Source organism: Myotis brandtii, unplaced genomic scaffold (genome assembly GCF_000412655.1).
Source record: "Myotis brandtii unplaced genomic scaffold, ASM41265v1 scaffold14, whole genome shotgun sequence".
NCBI lineage: Eukaryota > Metazoa > Chordata > Mammalia > Chiroptera > Vespertilionidae > Myotis > Myotis brandtii.
Genome location: NW_005354999.1, coordinates 3,240,237 through 3,263,199, shown reverse-complemented (window position 1 = coordinate 3,263,199; position 22,963 = coordinate 3,240,237). Strand labels below are relative to the sequence as shown.

Sequence of the window (22,963 nt, the reverse complement as noted above, 5' to 3'; positions counted from 1 at the left end):
CATTGTCATATAGATTTTAATAGATATTCTGATTAACTCATCACAGTAATCATTTTTACTGTAATGATATGCAGCTTTACTATACTAGTATAAATAAAAACAGATAAATACAGCTCTAGGCAACATCACAGGTTAACAAACTAAGCATTCTTCATGAACCAAAACTGAAAACAATTATTAGGAAGAGATGCTGACACCCTTGCCCATTCTCATCAGACCTTCTTCAAAAAGCGACGCAAATAAGGTGCTCCACATATTATTTGCCAATCAGCCAGGCACATATATTTCATGATCTCCACTATTTCACAGTTTGGTGAAAAAGCAGACATACCTCAACCTATCAAGAAGAAAAATGGAACAGATCGTAATCCCAAAGAAAACCACTGAATGCATAGAAATATGGCACTTTTCCTGTATTTCAGCTGTAAGACACATCAGAGATAGAAATACACCAAGAAGAAAATTAATATCCACCTTGAGTGTTCGCCCTGAAATGTCAGTCTCTGAAGCAGGATGGGCAATGAAAGGAGGACCGAACATGAAAAACGAAATCCATGTGAAGTTTACTATGATGAAGCTACCTGCAAAGAAACTCGCTTCTCCTTCGAAGGCTTGTAACTGAGGACAAGCAATTAAGTTGTTCGGTAGCCAGTGCTGAGGAACTCACACTCCAGCAGCGCCTTGCACACTCCAGACAAGCTGGAGATAAGATACACACAACCATCGTTCAGAAATGATCGTACTCTGGATGGTCAAAGAAACTTTGAAGGGGCCAGAAAACTTGAAGTCTGCCAAAGTAGGGAAGTGTCTTGGACAAAGTACCAATTTTAGGCAGATAGCAAAACTAAAATGTTTCACAGAGTTTCTAAAATTTTGTTCAACTTAACAATTGTCATTCTAATATGGCTTCACGATCTTATAAATCTTCAAGATTTTACCCATCTTATGTGATCTTACAGATCTATTAAAAACTAGGAAGTGAAGACTCACTTCCAAAAAAGCAGCTCATTGCCAGTTTGTTTCAGAAAATGTCTGCAAAAAATCACTTTCCAACCAAAAATGCATAATCACAGAATATTCAGGCCAGTCCTTCAAGAAAACTACCTTTGCCGATAGTGAATTAAGACCATGATTAAGACAGACATTTCCAAAAACAATCCCAAACATACCCCAATACATTTTCAATTCATCCTGCAAAATATGCACTGTGAATAGTCAAAACATCATTGAATACCTCTGGATGTGACATACGCGAAGATTCAAAGGTTATGTTCTGATTACAATTTTAACTGCTATTTTTGCAATTTCATTTGATTTTTTTAAAGGTAAACACTATTTAATGTTTGATTTTAATCTTCAAAGTGATTTGTAGTGTTTCAATTTTCCATTAATGAGTCAGAATGGACAGGTCAGATGCTAGAATCCAGGGGATGGCAGTGAAGGATCAGAAGAAAGTTTATGTACACATTAGATCATAAATAACCACATCCTCTCTCAAACCCTTCTTCCCATTGTAAACTCTGTTCATATCTCCATATTTGTAAGTCAGAATTAGTCTATAAAAATCACATTAAAAAGGTAAAATTACTTAAGTGAGATATTAACTGATCTGTATTTTATAAATTTTAATCCATAAAAATATAAATAAGAATGGTAAATTTTTAAGAAAAAGAAATATACATTAGTGCAAGTTATGAATTACATTTCTTCAGTGTCAGCAGTAAAATATCTTGAGGAAAGAAAAAAATTACTGATCTAATTTCAAGAAGAAAAAAAAATTCCAGTGTTTAAACATGCAGTTAATTCCAGATATAGCTAAACAGAATAGTTACTTCTCTTTACTGTCAGAGCAGTAGCACGGTGCTTCCTTAGGCTGAACAGTACTTGTATTTCATAGCAGTTTTAGAAATAGAAAATATGCATAAGACCAGGTCACATTATCCGTAAAATCTGAGAGGGGGGAAAACAAAAAGATTCTGAACCACACAGCACACAAGCTGAGAGATCTCATTCATGCTTCATTCAAGATTGTACCTGTTGGATCGGCCTTTGTTATGGTGCATGTGTCGGCTCCAAGCATTCAGTGATGGTAAAAAAAAAACTACATGGTTAGTGTAGTGGCACAAGAAACACTCCCTTCTTGTGATGAAACCTCAGTAAAATCACAGTACATCTCAATATGAGAAAGGATTGCTTCAAAAGGGCACACCAATTTAAAGAGGCTTTGTTACAGAGAGAGAAAGAAAGAGAGAGAAGCTCTTCTGGAATGTAAAAAGGTAATGCTTAACTATACAATTCATGAATTAAACAGAACAGTTTTGATTAAAAAAGGGCAAGACCTGCAGTCTTATAGATGGCTCAATTCAAAGTAACCCCTCCAGAAACGGGGACTGATAACACGTCTTTGCGATGTTGGAGTAACAGGCCGGGTGCTCCAGGGCTCCAGGGCCCTCTCCTTTGGGGCTCAAGTCTGCACTTTCATGGCACATCCTCAGCTGAACGCATCCAGTGCAGAATGACAGGAGGTGGTTGGCTGCTCTCCTTGGACGGGGAAATACCTCACTCATTTCCTTCTCTCTCCTTTCCCTCCCCAAACAATTCCTCCGTTCCACCAGCATTATTTGCAAACCATGTTGCAAAAGCCTGGCTTTTATATTTTCTTTTTTCCTTTTCTTTCTTTTTTTGTTTAAAGGAGAACTATAGGTAGACGACTCCCTCAGGTTACAGAGTTGTGCTATTCAACAAATGAACTTCCTCTTCTGCCTCCTCTCTGTCCTCATCTACGGGGTTCAGTTGAACATTACCGAAGCGGGGTCTTGGTTTGCCGTCTGGGCCATATGACGGAGGATATCTTTTTTTGTTATAATGCCAAGGAGGCGCCTGAAAAAAATAAAGAGAAGACTGCCATTAAAATAAAAGGGAAAAAGAAAATGAGAAGCTACATTTATAGCTAAATCCTTTTTGTTGACAGGAATAGAGCAAAGCAAGTGCCTGATATTGTACTTTCAAAAATATTTTATTGGTTAAGATAATCAAATTACCCAGCTACCATCCTTTGATATAAAAAGTATTATGGTCACTAATAGTACAATGTTCTTTCCACTGAGACTCTCATTGAAGTCGAGCTATTTTGACTAATGAATGCCTACAAAAAAGTAACAAAAAAAATGGGAGGATGTATGGAAAAGAAATTATACTAATCCCATTTGAGAAGGAATATACATTCCTATCACACCAAAAAAGCAGTAAAATATTTGATGACCAAATCCCCTCAATATTCCATTTTTTAAAACTAAAATTAACTTTTAAAAAACAGATTGCCCAGTTGTATGCATAATCTTCATGAAAGCACACACAATTGAGATTAAATGGTCAACACAGAACCTCAATAGCAAACTTCAGAAGCCAGAACAAATCTATAAGACAACCCAACACTCATCAATGTTTTCCTTTTTTGATTTTGGCCAAAAAAGTTAAGATAGAGTGCTTTTATGAAAGTCTTAGTTGTTAATGCTTACATTAAAAGATAGATGAAAAAATCAAGAAGCAGTCCTAAAATATTATAAGTGAAGCACAAAGCAGGATGAATGAGTAGCTACTTATTATTCTGATTAGTAGTTTTTTTAAAAGGATGCATGAAACACTTGTGAAATATTAGCATACAACAGGAATACACAATCAGTTGTGTATTAAACAAACTGGGACAAGTTTATATAGGTATGGCAATTGCACGGCAAAATAATTTCAGGCATTTATTGCTAAAGCCAGACAATTTTTAGGTTATGAGGTAAGATAATAATTCAAAATTTATCTTTAGTCATTAAACCACTAGGAAGGACATAGAGTCTGTTAGAACAAATGCATCTGACCCTAAAAACTGCTTACAGCACTCTAGAAGCATCATACAAAAGGGGCACACACATATTCTAGGTCCAGTTCACTAATGAAATGGCAAGAGACACATTATTGACTTTGAAAGTATTGAGGGTATGGAGGGTATAGCAGAAAAAGAACTAATGCTATGCTCACACACATATATATACACATACATATTACGCTCCAGTTAGTGTGCCCATAAAAAAATCCATTTAATTGTCGGCAAATTTAACATTGCTAAGCTCGGTTAAAATGATTTGTGAGCTTAGATTTACCACAAGACTACCACAAGATCAGGAAACATTTTTTTTTTAAAGGAGGGGGAGGGTTTGGGGTGACGGGGTAGACATTTTTCACCAATCTGGCATCCTTTGAGACTGGTGTAAGCACTAAAGTAGACAGATATGTTGTGTTACTTTAAAAATGTCCAGTAATATTTACTCAGTCAACTGCCAAACTCTTTACAGTTCTTAAATTGCAACTAATGATTTTGATGAGATGTTAACTTTTGCTTACTTCCCATGAGTGAAATTTTACATACATTTAAATTTATCTTACAGGCATATTATGAGATAGAAGTGAAATTGGCAGCATGTAGGCCTTTGCTGGGCAGGTGTCTGGGAAAGAGAGGACTGAACAGTTCACAAGTGTCATGCCTCCTGACGTCTAAGGTGTCTAATGAGGAGATCTCATATATCTAATCACCAAGGGTTCGACGTGCTGCTTTAGTTGCTCGAGATGCTCTAATATGTTCTTCTTTGTGATGATCCCCAAGACAATCCTGAAACAGATCATGTTATGCTAATAACTGTGAGAAATTAAATTAAAAGAGGTTCCAATCATAATGATAATGAGAGAAAGAATAAAAACATGGACCATACGAATGCTTTTAATGAACTCTAGAAAAATAAAAACAAAAATGGTTTGAAATCCCAGGTCCCAATTGCATAAATTCTACTGACTTTCAAAAGTGACATGGTGCTATTTTCAAATACTGGTGGGTTATTTTCCTTGTTAAGTTAAAAATCAAAATGATAAAAGTTCACAATGAAGATGACTACAAAGAAAAGTAGAAATAATATTAATACACAACTATAAAATTCTGAAATTTATTTTCATTTTCATTGTTCCTGCCTTTGAAGAAAATGTTTTTCTAATATCTAAAATGTCACAGTGCAGCAGGCATTTTCTGGATCTACCTCAGCAATGTAAAGACAGGAGAAGTCTCAACCTTTATTGCCTATGAGACTTGAGAAAGCCCTTTATTTTACTATTACTTGGAATTAAAATTAAAGGCAATGTGCACCAAATAAATAGTGCTGACCAATACAAACACCCCATAATTTTCAGGACCTACTGAATGCTACTTCTTAAGGTAAGCAAATAAGACTTGTTTAAGATTAGGGGATCAAAATCACTTTCACTTTATGAATTTTTTTCTAAATGATTCTCAGTTAATATATTATTATTATAACATCAAGCAAAACAATGGACATAAACTCTCTGGATACTTGAAAATAATTAAACTTTTGCCCTAACCGGTTTGGCTCAGTGGAAAATAATTAAACTTTTAATTATTAAAACAAAATTCTGGCTACCAGTTTTATAACGAAAGTCAATGAATTCAACTATAGTATATGACAATATAGACAGTGAGTGTCAAAAACCTTAAAAAGTGCCCTGGCTGGTGTGACTCCATTGGTTGGGTGTTGTCCTGTGCACCAAATGGTCATGGGTTCGATTCCTGGTTAAGAGCACATTGCTTGGGTTGTGGGCTCAATCCCCAATAGGGTGTGTGCAGGAGGCAGCTGATCAATGTTTCTCTCTCTCTCCCTCCCTCCCTCCCTCTTCCTGTCTCTCTAAAATCAATAAAAAGATATATATTTTTAAAAACACCTTAAAAAGCTTTTAATCTTTAAATTTGGGAAGCCCACCCAGATTTCCCTTCAGGGTAATTGAACATATTTATATTTCCTTGGTGATCAGGTTAAGTGAACTTTAATTTTTTTTTAAATGTATTTTATTGATTTTTTTTTTACAGAGAGGAAGGGAGAGGGTAGAGAGTTAGAAACATCGATGAGAGAGAAACATTGATCAGCTGCCTCATGCACACCCCCCACTGGGGATGTGCCTGGAACCAAGATACATGCCCTTGACCAGAATAAAACCCGGGACCCTTCAGTCCACAGGCCGACTCTCTATCCACTGAGCCAAACTGGTCAGGGCAGGTTAAGTCAACTTTACTATTAAACTGCCTTTGAACATTCTGACTTCTTGAAGGGTGTCACCAGGGGACTTCACATAGTCAAAGTAGCTTGGTCCTAAGATAAGTCAGTTATAAAAGAGTTCCTTAGGGTGGTGCCTGGATGTGAAGGTTGGGAAGCAGGGAAGGTAGGGAATAGGAAAGACATAAATAGGTTCTATGCCAATGTTTTTCATTATTTTTTTTCATAATGTACTGATCACTGAGAACAAGATAAACTGAAAAGTTTGCAGAGCATGGGAGCAAGATCCCCACACTGTACTACATAAAATAAGCACTCACTCAGTAGATGTTCTTCTCTGATGTTTAAGGTCAAATAGACAACAAAAAAACATCAATGCACTTGAATTTATACTTGTAGTCAGGAAATGTGAAAATCTTGACAATTAAAATTATTCTAATTTAATTCTTATTTCATTATTTCTATCCAATTATAGAGTGATTAATTTCAATTAATATATTAGTAAGCTCTGCTAAAACACAAGGTACACAATGAAAAAAAAATTACAAGTTTTTAAGGACCAAATGGCAAATTTAGAGATTTACAAAGCAGTGATTATATTTGCAAAGTAACAGCCCTAAAAAGAAGAAAATACATATATCCGCTTCTCTTTAGTTAATGGAGAAAAGTGATTTGAGCATAATAAGGCCAGTTCAGTGCTGCTTTGTTAATTTCAGGAAATGTAAGGAAAATCAATACAAAATGTGACCCATGTAAAGACTGATTTGCTGTTTCTTGTGGGCTAACAAACAATGATGTAAGAGTTAACAGAGCATGACCCAACATTTTTCAAAGTCTATTCCAAGAAAAACCAATCATCAGAGTTCTAACCCTGTCCCTCCATCAAAAAAAGGTTTAATATTCAAATAAGTTTGGAAAATTTGTTATCTATTATCCCATTTGAGAATCAAATAATACCAACATTTTATAAGTTCTGAGAAGTTCCAAATAAATAAACCTCAATTATATTTAATCCAATACTTTCCGAACTTATATGATCACAAAACTCTTTTGGGACAATGCCTACTGACATCCTGCTAGTTCTACCAAGACTCGAAGATTCAGAGAAATTCTGCTAATTAAAATTAAAAGTTAGACATCTATAACTGGCATCTTTACAGACATACTTCCCCTTGTCTCTCTGGTCTCATTTTCTCCTGGCATCCAAGGTTCCAGATTTGTTATATCCCTTCCCCCAAATAGTTATTCTCCACCTCTAAGGACCTAGTAGAAACTATAAAATGTGAGCAATTGTCCAGAACTTCATAGTTTATACTAAAAACCAGAAGATATAATTTTTTTTTCTGAGTTTAAATCTTAAATTATTTAAAGTGAGAATAAAACACTACTTTCTTACACATTTCACAGAAAAAAACCCCAAAAGCCACCACCCCAAAGGATCTCTTCTTTTTTTATATTTATCAATCTGTTTTCCTTACAGGACAGAAATAAGGAAAATATAATCAGGGCAATTAAATGTGTTCCTTTAGAAAAACAGCCACTCACACACACACACACACACACACACACACAACACAAGCTTTCTTATAAACAGACAGTAATAGGTAAGATTTTAACTAACTATCCTCCATTTCCCTCACTTCATTCTTTTTTCACACTTTCTTCTAAATACACTTTCTAATGTCTGTGCTACCGAAACCTGAGAATTAACCAGCAAAGGGAAATACGGTAATTAACTCGTATAGCTTTGTGGACATAGTTAATCATGACTAGAGAATGACAATATATTTGGTCCTACATAAAAGAACACACCGTGGCAAGCACAGAGAACAACTCAAAACAAGTAAAAGTTCATAACAACTCATCTTAGCTTCCCACTAAATCATTTATAACTAAAAGGGCCCAAGAAGCAGTAAACCTTTATGAAGTTACTCCATTTAACATGTACTCATTTTTAAACAGTGAAGTTTGGTACCATTATTTTTCACATTAAACAACACTAAAGAAAAAGGTTCTTTTACTACATATATCTCTTCCCATCAATATCTGTAATATTTAACAATTCCGACCTCCCTGCCCCTAATCAAGAACTTTATCTCTTTAATGATTTACTTCATATCATCTCCAGTTATTTTAACTGGCTAGCACAGTGAAATCACTAAACATGGATATAATTTTCTAGCTTTATATTTCTATTCCTAACACAATACAGTATTATATATGTCCAAGAAAATAGTAGGTTAAGATTCTATCAGTCAATTACATTATAAAACAATAGCAAGACATTGGGTTTTAAAACTGGAAAGATATTTTATTCCCTGATCTCTGACTTGCTAACCACGTGACTGGGCAAGTTACCAAACCTCTTCAAGCTCCATTCCTACGTCTGTAAAGTCGGGATACTGCCACCGACTCTGCAGAGGGGCTGCAAAGTTAAATGAGCAAGGTATTCAATAAACAAATTTCCTTCATTTTTGTCCTTTCTCCCTCTTTTCTCTAGATAGGGGGTCACATATTTTGTACAAAATGATATTTTAGAATACATGCTGTGATTCTCTAAGTGTTTGGTATTTCAATAGCTTCAGGCTATGCATGCAGTTTATGCACAATCTTCTGTTCCTCATTTCTAGCTTTCCATTTCAGCCCTCAGGTAAAACAACGTTCTTAAGTATCTCAACTAGGAACAGTAACATAAAGGGGGAAAAGGGGCTAGAGAAAGAATGGGAGGGAAGCAGATCCCAGGTCAGGAACAGAGGGAGCAGAACATGAGGGAGCATCTCCTTTATTCCAAAAATAAAGGAAATCTGTTTATTGAATACCTTGCTCATGTGATCAGGGAATAATACTCTGTGCTACTCTCCACAATCCCTGTGACATTTGCCAAACGCAACCTTCCTATTTCCCCATCCTCAGAAATACTGGCAGTTTGTGTGTAAAAGGCAAAAATAATCAATTTGTGCATTTTAAATACCTGAGTATTTGTATGTAAAAGGTCTGTGAGTGGAGAAGGTAGAAAAGAGGAAACAAAGCATTTGCTAAAGGAAGTTTTCAGCTAATTTATAAATTTCATTTAATTATGCATTATTTAATTATATTTAATTAATATATTTAATTATATATATTCCCTTGTTAAATGACAAATTAAATAACGGCTGTCACAGTAAACAGCAGAACATCTAGAAAGTTATTCTGCACTAAAAATACATATTTTAAAACTGAAAGACAAGAGGAAGCAGGTGTTGGCAGTCCTCCACACAGGTCAGGGCCACCTCTCATCCCACGGGAGGAAATGCTCGAAGCACCTGACAAGTGTCACTACACTTTGGCAAAGATCTGGGAGTTGACATTTTTCTTATTCTCTGGTGTCAATCTGATTGATCTTGTATTTATAGCCACACTAAGAGCCAGACTTTCCCACTTGGGAGCTGATTATACTCTCTCCTATTAAGTGCATATGAATTCCACTAAAAGGGATAAAAACCTCTGACAAGTGAACTGATTTTTTGATGAAACTTACCCATTGTGAGTTACAAGGCACTGCCTCAGGCCCAGCTTTCGGAAAATATCCACCACGATCTCCATGGGGGTGTGGTCCGTCACTGTGAAAGGGCTCATGTCAAGAATGCTGCGAAGCTTCAAGGGCCGCGGACTTTCTGCTGGCAGAGACGGGGTGTGCTGTGCAAAGCACACACGAGAGCTGCCCACGATACCTTCTTGTTTCTTTCTGGCACTTTCTGAAGAGACAGAGGAGACCAAAAATTAAATTTGACAGGTTTTATTTTACTTTAAGGTCAGAGATTAAACAAATAAAGCTATGTATCCCATGACTTTTGGTCCCTTCATTTTTTCCTGTCTTCTTAAACAAGAAAGAAATAAACTAAAAAGTCAGCAATTTCTTATATTTGACAGAATCAGAACCCATCACCAACACACCATCTTTATGTAAATAAAATATGTTTTGGTAAATCATGGTTCAATTGTCTTTAGTGGCACTGACCCTGTTTATTAACTCTGGGGGGGATAAGGAAGCATGTTTGGAATATGAGATTTTAAACCTGCACAAATTATAGGAATCCATCATGGAATAACACCTGCCTGTGCCAACAGTCACTTTTCCTGCCTGGGAGGTGGGACTAGAAAGAGCTTCATCCTTGCTTTGACAATGGTGTGCACTTCACCACTGTGAATTAGCTCCTTCTCTCTCTTTGCTAATGTTAATTTTCTAGATGAGTCACAAGTATGAACAGGTGGGTGAAACTACAATTACGCACATAATGGGCACAGACTGACTTCCTAGGTTTTATCTGAAAGGCTGTGGTAATTGCCCCCTCCAGTGTGCTCGGCTTCACATGCTTCGGTCCTGCTGCCTACCTCCACTCCCCACTCTGAGTGCTAGACAGGAAGTGGCAACGAGGCAGAAAACTGCAGAGGAAAGGGAGAGATCATGGGAAGAAGAAGGAAATCCGTGAAATGGAGAGAATACAAAAATAAAATATGCAGCTTTATGCATCTATTTTGAGTTTAGTGTGTATTCAAAACTGTCCTTTAATAAGGTATTTTATATATTATACTTATATGTGTAAAACCTAACATACAGGTCCACTTTTCCCATTCAAAAACTTAAACTTTACAAAAATATATGTGGATACTTAGGTATGTTCAAAAAGTCATGTGACTAACATTTCTGAGGATGTGACTTGATCTCACCTATCTAAAGTACCTCTATTCCTGCCCTAACCGGTTTGGCTCAGTGGATAGAGCGTCGGCCTGTGGACTGAAGGGTCCTGGGTTCGATTCCAGTCAAGGGCATGTACCTTGGTTGCGGGCACATCCCCAGTAGGGGGTGTGCAGGAGGCAGCGGATCGATGTTTCTCTCTCATCAATGTTTCTAACTCTCTTTCCCTCTCCCTTTCTCTCTGTAAAAAATCAATAAAATATATTTTTAAAAAAGAAAGTACCTCTATTCCCTTGTGAACACTATCTGCCAAGCCAACATTCTATTTCTCAAGACAATAACAAAAACTGAAAAATACATCCACTAACTCAGTGAGAATGTAATTCTTAACTTTACCACCTTCTTTTAAAAACCTGGCCTTCTTTCTTTAAATTTCTATGTAAATTCCAAAATTCTGATCTTTTCCGTTTCTTTGCCTGGCTACCATTAAAACCTAAAGAATGGGAATCTAAACAATGAAATTAAACTCTCTGATTGTAGGTTTGCCATGGCAATGACTTAGAAGCTGAAACACTTGAACAGAGACAAGTCTGACCACATACTTTGCCCACTCTGGCAACTACTATTGTTTTACTTAGAGCAAAACTTGGAATGATGGGATTGCCGGTCTTTGAAAAAGTCTTCTAAAGGTGTAAGCCTTTTCCTAAACTGAGTAGGATATTCTCCGAAAGCTATTTCCTTCTCTCTTTTTTTCTACTTTAATAGCTCTTGCAAATTGAGTTTCTTTCCAGTTTGATTTGAGAAATACTCTCATCTACACTGTCTAGTCTTTCCTCTTGCAATGGCACAAGAATGGAAATATTTTACAATCCTTCTGCAATTGCCACAGGGATAAGTTGAAAGGGGGATGACGAGCTCACATTAATGACCTTTGGAGACAGGGCAAATGCTTGACACTTCCAGCTCAGGGGCCTCTACTAAAAACTGCAGAGTGTCAAAGCAATGACTTAATGAAAATATTCTCTATCACCTTTGGAGGTGAGGGGGGAGAGTCAGCTGTGCAGAAAAGGACTAGAAGCCTCATGGGTCTCCTTATTAAGACTGTAGTACTATTGGGTAAGAGGAAAAATTAATTTTGGAGGAACACAATTGCTTCCTCCTCGGGGAAAAAGTTTAATTTATTTCCAAGAAATAACATAGTGTGCCTAATGCCTTTAAATTTTTTCAGGAATGTTAGCTCAAAATACAACAGCACTTACATACTTTTTCAACCTGACGTTTAACCAAAAATAAAATCTCAATGACTTTTTTCACTTTAAACTAGATATTACAAGTTAATATTATAAACCTAAACCCAAAAACTAAAAAAACAACACCTTATGAATCTGGTATGAAACAGACCAATGAAGATGGAATTTTCAATAACTTGCATTCAAATAAGCCAACTTTATTAAATAGAAGAATGTATTTTGCTGGATGCCCTGGCACTTGCTAAAGTCTTATATGTTCATTAAGAATAATTCTATATTAATTAAGAAAAATCAACTTAACAAGGCTTATCTGAGGGGTGGGGGTGGGGAAGTATATGATTCCAAACTAATAACAGTGCCAAGTCAAAGATAAAACTCTATTTAGCAGGAAAACAATCCGTGGAAGCATAAATTCCTTTTCTAAAGAATGTAAGACCTGCCTTCACAAACCCAACCAATTAAATTTTATTGCTTTCCTATCTTCCAGAAATCTACTATATATCTATATCTATCTACCTAGATATCTAGATACTGATACTTATAAATGTGTATTTTTTTTTTTTTTTAGAAGGTACCTATTGCAATTGTCAGGTCTCTTCTGAGGGCAAATCCTACTAATCTCTGAGATTCTTTTGACATTATGACAGGAAAGCCATTGTAGCTGGTTTCATTAATCATGTTTTCTATGTCATCCACTGTCATGTTGTCTTGTGTCAGGACAGCTAAGGGAGGATCATTCCTTCGAGGTCTCATGACATCAGCAGCCAGGGTGGTATGAGTGAATTCTTCTTTTGCATCCAAGAAAGGGTATCCATTTAACCGAATGTGCGCTTCATAAATGCCTTCCCTACCAAAGGCGTCTCCAACCCATTTACTGGTCATTACTGCAGCCATAAGGGGGACAATATATTCCAGGCCTCCAGTAAGCTCAAAAACAATAACCACCAGGGAGACGGTCATCCTTGTCACTCCACCTGAAAAAAATAAGCACCACTGGTCAGGAAGGACAGGAGCCTCATCAATACTTGCTAGTAGAATTTTTGCACTAGGCAAGTGATTACAAACTTATCATTAAGGATTATCATCGAAAACTACTATTAGGACAATTATTACTATTTTAATAAGATCTAAAAGAACACCAATCATCTTTGTTTATAACACAGAAGACTTGAAATAACATTTCAAAACCTGCTTGCTTCATATAAAAAACCACAGCTGTCCAACCAAAACAACTTTGCCATTTTGGTTCACTGCGATAGCAAAGACATAATTTCACCCTTATAAAAGATTATTCATTCTCAAGGAATTTGGTGAAGCACATCATAGCTATCTTGTTTACTACCAACTTACAAATGAAATTTATATGTGGGTAGAATATTAATTTACTATATTTCTCTCCTCTAAATCTTTTCAAAATAAGCAAAATGTTGATGCCTTGTGGTTTATGGTAGCAGTATAATATTCCCTCCTTCAGAAAACTCATCTATTCATCTATCCCAATCACCATTCTGAACTACCTTCTCTATGCCAATGCCTCCCCCACATGTCTCCCTCTACGGCTGCATTTGCCCCATGTCTCCAGCTGTGCATGCCTTATCTTATTGTGCTTGTCTTGACTTCCTCTAAAAAGACAGTGCACAAGCACTGTCACAGAAAACATCACACACTTAAAACTAAACTACTCTTCTTCCCAAAGAGCTCCCCATTCCAACTTCCCTGACTCCAAGAGCCAGCATCACATTTTTCCTGACAACCTAGGTAATCATTCTTGGTTCATCCTTTTACTTTATCCCAACACCTAGACTCTCACCTAGTCCTATCTGATTTGCTCTGCAAAATATCTATGGGTACCTTTTTTTAAATTCTCACTATTCCCAACCTAGTCCAGACCCTCAAGACTTTGTTCCTTAATTTTAATACTATTTTGTGTTACCTCCTTAACTCCAGGCCTATTACCTTCAATCCACTTTCTAAGCCATGTTCCCAGGTTAACCTTTCCTAAGTAACATTTTCACCATGTTGCTTCTTCTCTCAGAAACCTACCAGGGCTCACCAGTTCATTCTATATTAAGCTTAAACTCTTCCTTCTTGTTTTTTAACCTAAAAATAGAAGGGAGAAAGGACCTACTATTATCTATCTATACTATGCCAGGCATGTCCTAGTCAGTTTACAAAAGTGTTTTTAAAAATTATTTTTTCATGAAGAACTTATTTTACCAGGCACTATGCTAAGAGCTTTATATACATTTTATCCCATACTAATGGCCCGGTGCACGAAATTCATGCACTGGGGAGGGTCAGAGGGTGGGGGTGAGTCCTCAGCCCAGCCTGCACCCTCTCACAGTCTGGGACCCCTCAGCAGACATCCCTCTTGCAATCCAGGATCCCTCGCTCTTTACTGCCCACCTGCTCGCTCACCGCTCAGCTCGCTGCTCCTTAGCGGCAGGCTCCTTACCACCTGGCTCCTTACCGCCTGGCTTCTGGCTGAACAGCGCTCCCTGTGGGAGCACACTGACCAGGGGGTAGCTCCTGCATTGAGCGTCTGCCCCCAGGTGGTCAGTGTGCATCATAGCGACTGGTCGTTCAGGTCATTCTGCCATAACAGTCGCTTAGGCTATTATATACAGTAGGTCCTTGGGTTACATCGGAGATCTGTTCCTACAGCTCGATATAACGCAATTTTCGCCGTAATTTGGAACCCACCTACATAAGCACCTACGTCACTCACATGGAGCACATACACAGCAGTAATGAAGTGAAACAGTAAAACAAATTTAAAAGAAATATAACAATTCCTGACCTTTACTTGTGGTAAATAATAAAAAACATAAAGCACATATGTACAGATGTCGAAATGACAGACTTTTTCTTTTTATAAATACTGTAAATGGGAGATGGCGACGTAACCACGAAACAACGTACGTCGAGTCCGACGTAACCCGAGAACTGCCTGTATATAGATAATCCTCAAAACAACTGTAAGAGATAGGTAGTTATTATTGCCATTAAAAAAATTTTTTTAAAGGAAGTAAAGGAACTTTCCCAAAGTCATCAAGCTACATGTGGCAAAGGCACAACTGCCATAGATCTGACCGATTCCTAATACAAATTCACCCTAACTTAAACCATGGCAATCTCACAGTCTGGCTCCTTCTCACCATCCAACTTTTGGTTTCCCAAAAGTACCCAAAATGCATTCTGTACTTCAATACTGTCAGTTTCTTCAGAGGCCCATGAATACTATTCTAATTTGTCTTCACATTATTATATTCTTCAACAAAGTCCTCTAAATTCTATTAATCTTTAAAAATAAAGTTCATGTTTTACCCTACCTAAATTACTTCAGCTCTTTTTTTCCTCTAGATTGCTACAATTTTCATAGACTCTTGCAGTATAATATATAATCATTATGTATTGCTCACTATTGTTTTGTCAGTGTGGGTCTTGTCTACCCAACCTGATTATAGTTGAGGTTGGGTTCATGGTTTATACTTCTTTTTCTATGACTCACTGCGCCTAGCAGAGTGCTAAACAGAAAGTGGGTACTCAATAAATACTTGCTACTTTAGAGAAAATGATTCTGTCCTTCACTTTCACTTGATATTATACTGTTGAAGATTAAAAATTACTTTACACAATTTTGATGTATTGAACAAAAATAAGTCAAAATACCAACGATTATTAAATATTATAACCAAAGCTTAGCTGACATTTTAAATATAAAACAACTACTTTTCATGCCCAAGAGGACAATAAATAAACTTGCAAATATTTTGCTTTTCTTTTCTTTAAAAGAGTAGTGACTTTTCTCATTTTTCTATAAATACACCTTACATGGGGGAGGGCTGGTAAAGAAACCTTTTACTGAGGCTAAAAATAAATCACTGCAGAGCCCAAGTAAAGGTACTCTGTAGCTTTGCTGGCATGCTAACCTAGGAACCAGGCTATGGCTAGTGGAGGGAAGTTAAGACCCTTGGCAATGAAAAAAAACAAAAATCTTCTTGGACAGGATTCAAATTAAGCCTACGATGTTTTCTGTCATAAAGCATTAAGTGATATTAAAAAGATTAAATTAAATTTTTATTAAATTTTTGCATTAACAAATTTTCAGAGGCAGGTAAAATAAAACCTAGTACTGTTTATCCTATATAAAAGGCTAATATGCAAATCGACCGAACAGCGAAACGACTGGTTGCTATGATGCGCACTGAGTACCAGGGAGCAGATGCTCAATGGAGAGCTGCCCCCTGGAGATCAGTGTGCTCCCACAGGGGGAGCACCCCTCAGCTGTCTCATAGCTGGCGAGCACAGCGGCAGTGGCAGGGGCCCCTCCCACCTCCACTGCAGGCGGGTGGTAAGGAGCCAGGGGTCCCGGACTGTAAGAGGGATGTCTGACTGCCAGCTTAGGCGGACATCCCCTGAGGGGTCCTGGGCTCTGAGAGGGCCCAGGCCAGGCTGAGGGACCCCCCCTCCAGTGCACAAATGTTGTGCACCGGGCCTCTAGTATCATATAATAGTAGTACTGTTTCATTTCTGTGAAAACACTCTCTTCCTCTGTCCTGTGCCTCACCTTTTTCCTAACCCCACCCCACCAATTAAGCACAAGCAAGCTCTTACTCATTTCCTCTCTCAGACTCACAGGCATCCAGACACAGACAGACACAGTGGTTGTTACCTAAGCATGCGGCAGCACCAACCATGGCATAGAGGCCAGGAGTAATGCAGTCGGCCCCAACCTCACACCACTCCTTAAAGATAAACCAGTCATGGTGATAATATGCAAGCTGCTCCACTGCAATGCCCACAATCCTCCCTGCAATCGCTCCGATGGCCATGCTGGGGATGAACAAGCCTGACGGAACCTATAACAAAACAGAATACACAATAAGGCAGAGGTCCTCAACTGCATGCTTGAAACCTATGTTCTGTGGATTTCTTTCTAACACTTTTGCATCTTTTCACATTGACATAGCAAAATCCTAAAACTTTTAGCAAAATCTTACTATACAGTATCCTAACAATTCCATGAATTCAGTTACAAAATAACACATCACATTCTGTACTCCAGCGGTTCTCAACCTGTGGGTCGCGACCCCTTTGGGGTCAAACGACCCTTTCACAGGGGTCACCTAAGATCATCAGAAGACACATATATAATTACATATTATTTTTGTGATTAATCACTATGCTTTAATTATGTTCAATTTGTAACAATGAAAATACATCCTGCATATCAGATATTTACATTACAATTCATAACAGTAGCAAAATTACAGTTATGAAGTAGCAACGAAAATAATTTTATGGTTGGGGGTCACCACAACATGAGGAACTGTATTAAAGGGTCGCAGCATTAGGAAGGTTGAGAACCACTGCTCTACTCCAAAGAGAAAAAAACCCAAGGGTTATTTCTCTAGGTAGGGGTTCCTTAATGCCAACCCCTAACAAAATTTTCATTAGTACATGGTAAAATGTGGAAAGAGAAAGAAAAGTACAAAGCACTTTTCATAATTCTAAATCAATTCAGTATGAAGTACTGCCTTTACTCCAAGATTATGTCCTTCCTATATATTACTTGTTTATAAAATGATAGAAATATAAGATGCTATCCCTCTTAAGTGATACAATATAAAGCAGGCAATGTTTTCAGGTGTCCCAATAATTGTGTAGTGATTTTATATTATCCTATATAGTAAAAGCCTAATATGCTAAGTGTCCAGTCGACTAGTCGGCTGTTCAACCAAAGTGTAATATGCTAATGATATGCTAAGGCTGCTCAACCGCTTGCTATGACATGCACTGACCACCAGGGGGCAGACAGTCGACTGGTCGACCAGTCGCTATGCTTTGCACTGACCACCAGGGGGCAGATGCTCCAACTGGTAGGTTAGCTTGCTGCTGGGGTCTGGCCGATCAGGACTGAGTGAGATGGGCCGGACATGCCCTGGAGCCCTCCCGTGGTCCCTCCCTGGCTGGCCAACCTCTCATGTCTCTCCTCGGCCTAGATCGTGCATCGGTGGGGTCCCCTGGCCTGGCCTGCACCCTCTTGCAATCTGGGACCCCTCGGGGGATGTAAGAGAGCCAGTTTTGGCCCAATCTCGCAGGCCAGGCCGAGGGACCCCACTGGTGCATGAATTCGTGCACAGGCTTCTAGTATATTTATATGTATACATGCATGCATACATTATATATATATTTAGTCAATAAATATTTTTCTCCTTTTAATTAATTCATACATATGAATCTAATGAGGATAATAGAAACAATAAACACATTAAGCAAGATCATTTAAAGACTATTAAAAGACTAATAGCTCTAAACTGTTGTGGATATGAAATAAGCTGAGCACAAAGTGTTGGCAAGTTGAAGAATATATCAAGATCATTAACTGGATATCCAAATAGAAGGGATCAAAATATGTTTTTCACTCTCCTGCCAGTTAGATCCTTTGGCCAAAGCAGAGGGTAATAGGCCTCTGGTATCCTGTAGCTCAACTACGGGTGTGTTGTTTGCTGTTGTTTTTAGACAGAAAATCAACTTACTGTAGAAATAGGAGCTTTAACAACTCCTTTAATTTGATTCACTAAGAAGAAAAAGGAAAATTTCAAGGTTTTTCTAATATTTAAGTCTTATATTTAATTAATTATATTTAATTACTATAATGTGGACTAAACACAGAGGATAATACAAAAGAGACCATATTTCTGGTCAGGGGACATACAAGAGTCACCAATGAATACATAAATAAGTGAAACAACAAATCTCTCTCTCTCTCTCCCGTCCTCTCTCTCTTTCTTTAAAAATAACTAAATAAAAATTTAAAAAAACAAAAGACCATATTTCAACACCACTCCAATTTTGTTAAGATCAAGCTGTTACTCTCCACAATGTACAGCTGTGAAAGCACACTAACACTAGAGAATATTATTATATGAACTAGAGGCCCAGTTCACAAAAACTTGTGCACTTGGGGGGGTCCCTCAGCCCGGCCTGTGCCCTCTCGCAGTCTGGGATCCCTCGGGGGATGACCACCTGCTGGCTTAGGCCCACTCCCTGGGGGATTGGGCCTAAGCTGGCAGTCAGACATCCCTCTGGCAGCCCGGGAGCCCTCAGGGGATGTCCACTTGCCAGCGGGGAGCAGGCCTAAGCTGCAGTCGGACATCCTTAGCGCTTCTGAGGAGGCAGGAGAGGCTCCCACCACCACCACCGCTGTACTGGCAGTCGTCAGCCTGGCTTGTGGCTGAGCAGAGCTCCCCCTGTGGGAGCACACTGACCACCAGGGGGCAGCTCCCGCATTGAGCATCTGCCTCCTGGTGGTCAGTGTGTGTCATGGTGACCAGTCATTCCTAGTCATTCTGCTGTTAGGGTCAATTTTAATATTACCCTTTTATTATATAGGAGTGCCTGGCCAGCCTGGGTGAGGGGCTGATAGCTGTTTGCAGGCTGGCCACAGCCCCTTCAGTGTGGGGGTCCACCATGGGGTGCCTGGCCAGCCTGGGTGAGGGCCTGAGGGCCGGGCCATTTGCAGGCTGGCCAGAGCCCCTTCAGGGTGAGGGGTCCTGCTGGGGTGTCTGGCCAGTCTGGGTAAGGGGCTGAGGGCCATTTTCAGGCTAGCTAAGACCCCCAGCAGGGACCCTCACCCCATGAGGGTGTGGCCAGCCTGGGTGAGGGGCTGATGGCTGTTTGTAGGCTGTCCACGGCCCCCAGCCACCCAAGCTCCCAGTGGAGGCTGGCTGGAAGCAGGTATCTGGGATTTATATGTCTTCTATAATTGAAACTTTGTTGCCATGAGCGGAGCCCACAGCCAGCTCAGGGCCGGCGGGAAGCTTGGCTTCCTCCATCGCCCATGCAACCAAGCCTCCTGCTTGCTCCAGCTCCGTGGCTGCCGGCCGCCATCTTGGTTGGGTTAATTGGCATATAGTCGCTCTGATTGGCTCATGGGTGTGGCTTGGGGCGTAGCGAAGGTACGGTCCCGTAGTGAAGGTACGGTCCCGTGGTCCCTCCCTGGCTGGCCAACCTCTCATGTCTCTCCTCGGCCTGGATCGTGCATCGGTGGGGTCCCCTGGCCTGGCCTGCACCCTCTTGCAATCTGGGACCCCTCGGGGGATGTAAGAGAGCCAGTTTTGGCCCAATCTCGCAGGCCAGGCCGAGGGACCCCACTGGTGCATGAATTCGTGCACAGTCAATAAATATTTTTCTCCTTTTAATTAATTCATACATATGAATCTAATGAGGATAATAGAAACAATAAACACATTAAGCAAGATCATTTAAAGACTATTAGCATCTTTGTCTTTTATTAGTGTAGATTACAGGTAGAGTAATTTAAAGAATAAGGATTAGCTGACATCTGATATACATCACTGACAGTCACATAATAGAATTATATTTACTGGCAAATCACTATCAAATGTTATTCTCACTTTCATAAGTTAGAAAAAAACAATGTCCCAGGGCATAAGGACCAAGTCCTTGATGGAAAAAGGCTTTGGGCGCCCTAACCGATTTGGCTCAGTGGACAGAGCGCTGGCCTGCGAACTGAAGGGTCCCAGGTTTGATTCCTGTCAAGGTCACATCCCCAGAAGGGGGTGTGCAGAAGGCAGCTGATCAATGTTTCTCTCTCACTGATGTTTCTAATTCTCTATCCCTCTCCCTTCCTCTCTGTAAAAAATCAATAAAAAATATATATATTTTTAAAAAAGGCTTTGGGCTTAGTAATTTAACTCTTGCTTCAGCAGTGTCCTTTCAAGGTAACCCCTACAGGGATATGGTAAGGTAGAAAAGTGGCTTCCTAAAGATATGGATATCCTGATTCTTGTGAATTCATTATGTTATGCAGTAAGGAGAAATTAAGGTTGCAGACAGAATAAAGGTTGTTAATCAGCTGACCTTCAAACTGGAGATTATCCTGGATTATCTGGCTGGGCCCAAAGTAATAATAAAGGTGTTTTAAATGTGGAAGAAGGATTTAGAAGAGTGAGTTTCAGAATGATGAAGTAAAGAAAGACTTGACCATCTATTGCTGGCTATGAAGATGGAAGAAGGGGGCCATGAGCCAAGGCATGTGGGCAACCTCTAGAAGGCTGGGGGGGTGGGGGGGGGCAGAATCCCTGTCAATACCTTAATGTTAGCCCAGTAAGGCCTATTTTTGATTTCTAATCTCCAGAAATGTAATAAATTTGGGTGATTTTAAGCCACTAAATTTATGCTAATTTATTACTGCAGCAATAGTAAACTAATAAATGGTTTAGAAATATCATGAATTTTCTAACACTCCTCCCACTAAATGGTAGAACATATATCCCTCCCCCTGAGCCTCGGTGGGCCTTTGTGGTTGTCTAGACAAACAGTACACAATAGAAGGCATGCTGTATGACTTCTTTGGCTAGGTTAGAAATGGTCCTCTTGGGACACTTGCTTTTGGAAACCTGAGCTACCATGTAGGAAATCTAACCACCCTGAGGCCACCATGCCAGAAAAACCACAGAGGGAGAGATATTAGAAAAGGCCAGATGTTCCAGCTCTAGCTGTCTGAATCTTCTCAGACCAGGTGCCAGACAAATGAATGTCTATGAGATGAGCAGCCTTAGCCATGACTCATGACAACTGTATGAGAGACCAAAACATGCCAGCTGAGTCCTTAACCAAATCAGATCATTATCAAAAGCAAAATAAGTCATCATACGCTGCTAGATTTGGGGGTAATTTGTTACAAATTAACAGATACCATGGCTCAACAATATATCCTAAGGATTTCTTTTTTCTTTTTTTCATTTCTTAAAATTGAACCCAAAAAAATAAGAACTTTTTCAGGCCACAGTTATGAAACAACCACCTTTACAGAAAAATTTCATCTCTCATTCCACATACAAGTTTTGATCATGCCAAGATTAGTTAAACATCACCCCACATTGGCACTTACCTTGATACCAAAAGTGAATACTGTCATTATGATTTTAAATATGAGTGCTAAGCATAACTGCCATATAGCTGAATATACTCCGACGCCTGCTGGACGATCAGGAATATCATCAACAATTTTGCTGGCATTCATGTCATTTCTGTAGTCACAAAGAGAAGAGGATTCCAGGGGCCCACAGTCTGTAAAAAGCTCTCTAATCAGTTCACTGGTGTTGAGCCTAGTATATGGATTAGGGAAAGCTATCACAGCAGTGATGGCTGCAACAATAATGACTTCAAGGACAGGATACTTTCCAAATTTGGTGGATTTGCGTCGACGACACCAAGCTATATTTGCCCTAATGAAAAAGGCTCCCCAAAGCCCTCCAAATACCCCGAGGAGAATAAAAGGAAACAGTTCAAAAAGGTACCATGGTGTATGATACTCCACATAAAAAAGGACCAGACGGCTATTACCAAATGGATTAATGGATCTCAAAACAAATGCAGCAACTAAAGCAGCAAAAAATGATCTCCATAAAGTTTTAAGAGGAAAATAATAGCTAACCTAAAAAAAAAAAGAAAAAGAAAAATTAATGATATAATTTTATAAAATGTTTCTGATATAACTTGAACAGTAAATATCATAGCTCTAAATTTTGCTGCCACTGGAATTTACATAGAATGGATTTCACTATGATAAGAAAAATATTGATGTTTTATTAACTTTAACTATCACCTCATTATACATTCACAATATCAACAAGTCATAAATGTCTAATAATTATTTAAAATACCTAGGATTTCTTATTTTCAAAATGAATTTAACTTCCAATCATAGTAGTTAACAATAAATGTACTGCCACCAGCTCCTGTTAGCTCATACAGAAGTATTTGATTTACCTCTTCTATATTAAATTTTAAAAAGAGGAAAAAATAGAAATAACTAGAAAAGTACATTTTAAAATATTCCTAGTCATATTTCTGTGTAAATGTGTAAAAAGTCTTAAGCACCAAAGAGAAAACAAAAATAAAAT

General features: G+C 38.7%; 1 protein-coding gene across 6 annotated transcripts in view; it reads right to left on the bottom strand.

Annotated features, from left to right (window-relative positions):
• CLCN3 (chloride channel, voltage-sensitive 3) overlaps positions 1-22,963 on the bottom strand; it is an 87,618-nt gene continuing 64,655 nt past the window's right edge. For 4 of the 6 annotated variants that reach the window (XM_005860780.2, XM_014535225.1, XM_005860781.2 and 1 more), the window contains 6 exons: positions 21,949-22,494; positions 16,702-16,888; positions 12,602-13,000; positions 9,619-9,835; positions 4,582-4,657; positions 1-2,880 (listed from right to left, as the gene is read on the bottom strand). In XM_005860780.2, the coding sequence (XP_005860842.1) occupies positions 2,722-2,880; positions 4,582-4,657; positions 9,619-9,835; positions 12,602-13,000; positions 16,702-16,888; positions 21,949-22,494 (1,584 nt within the window). In that variant the 3' untranslated portion in view covers positions 1-2,721. The remainder of the gene's footprint in view (positions 2,881-4,581; positions 4,658-9,618; positions 9,836-12,601; positions 13,001-16,701; positions 16,889-21,948; positions 22,495-22,963) is intronic. The other 2 variants (XM_005860782.2, XM_005860784.2) reach the window with 1 other exon arrangement.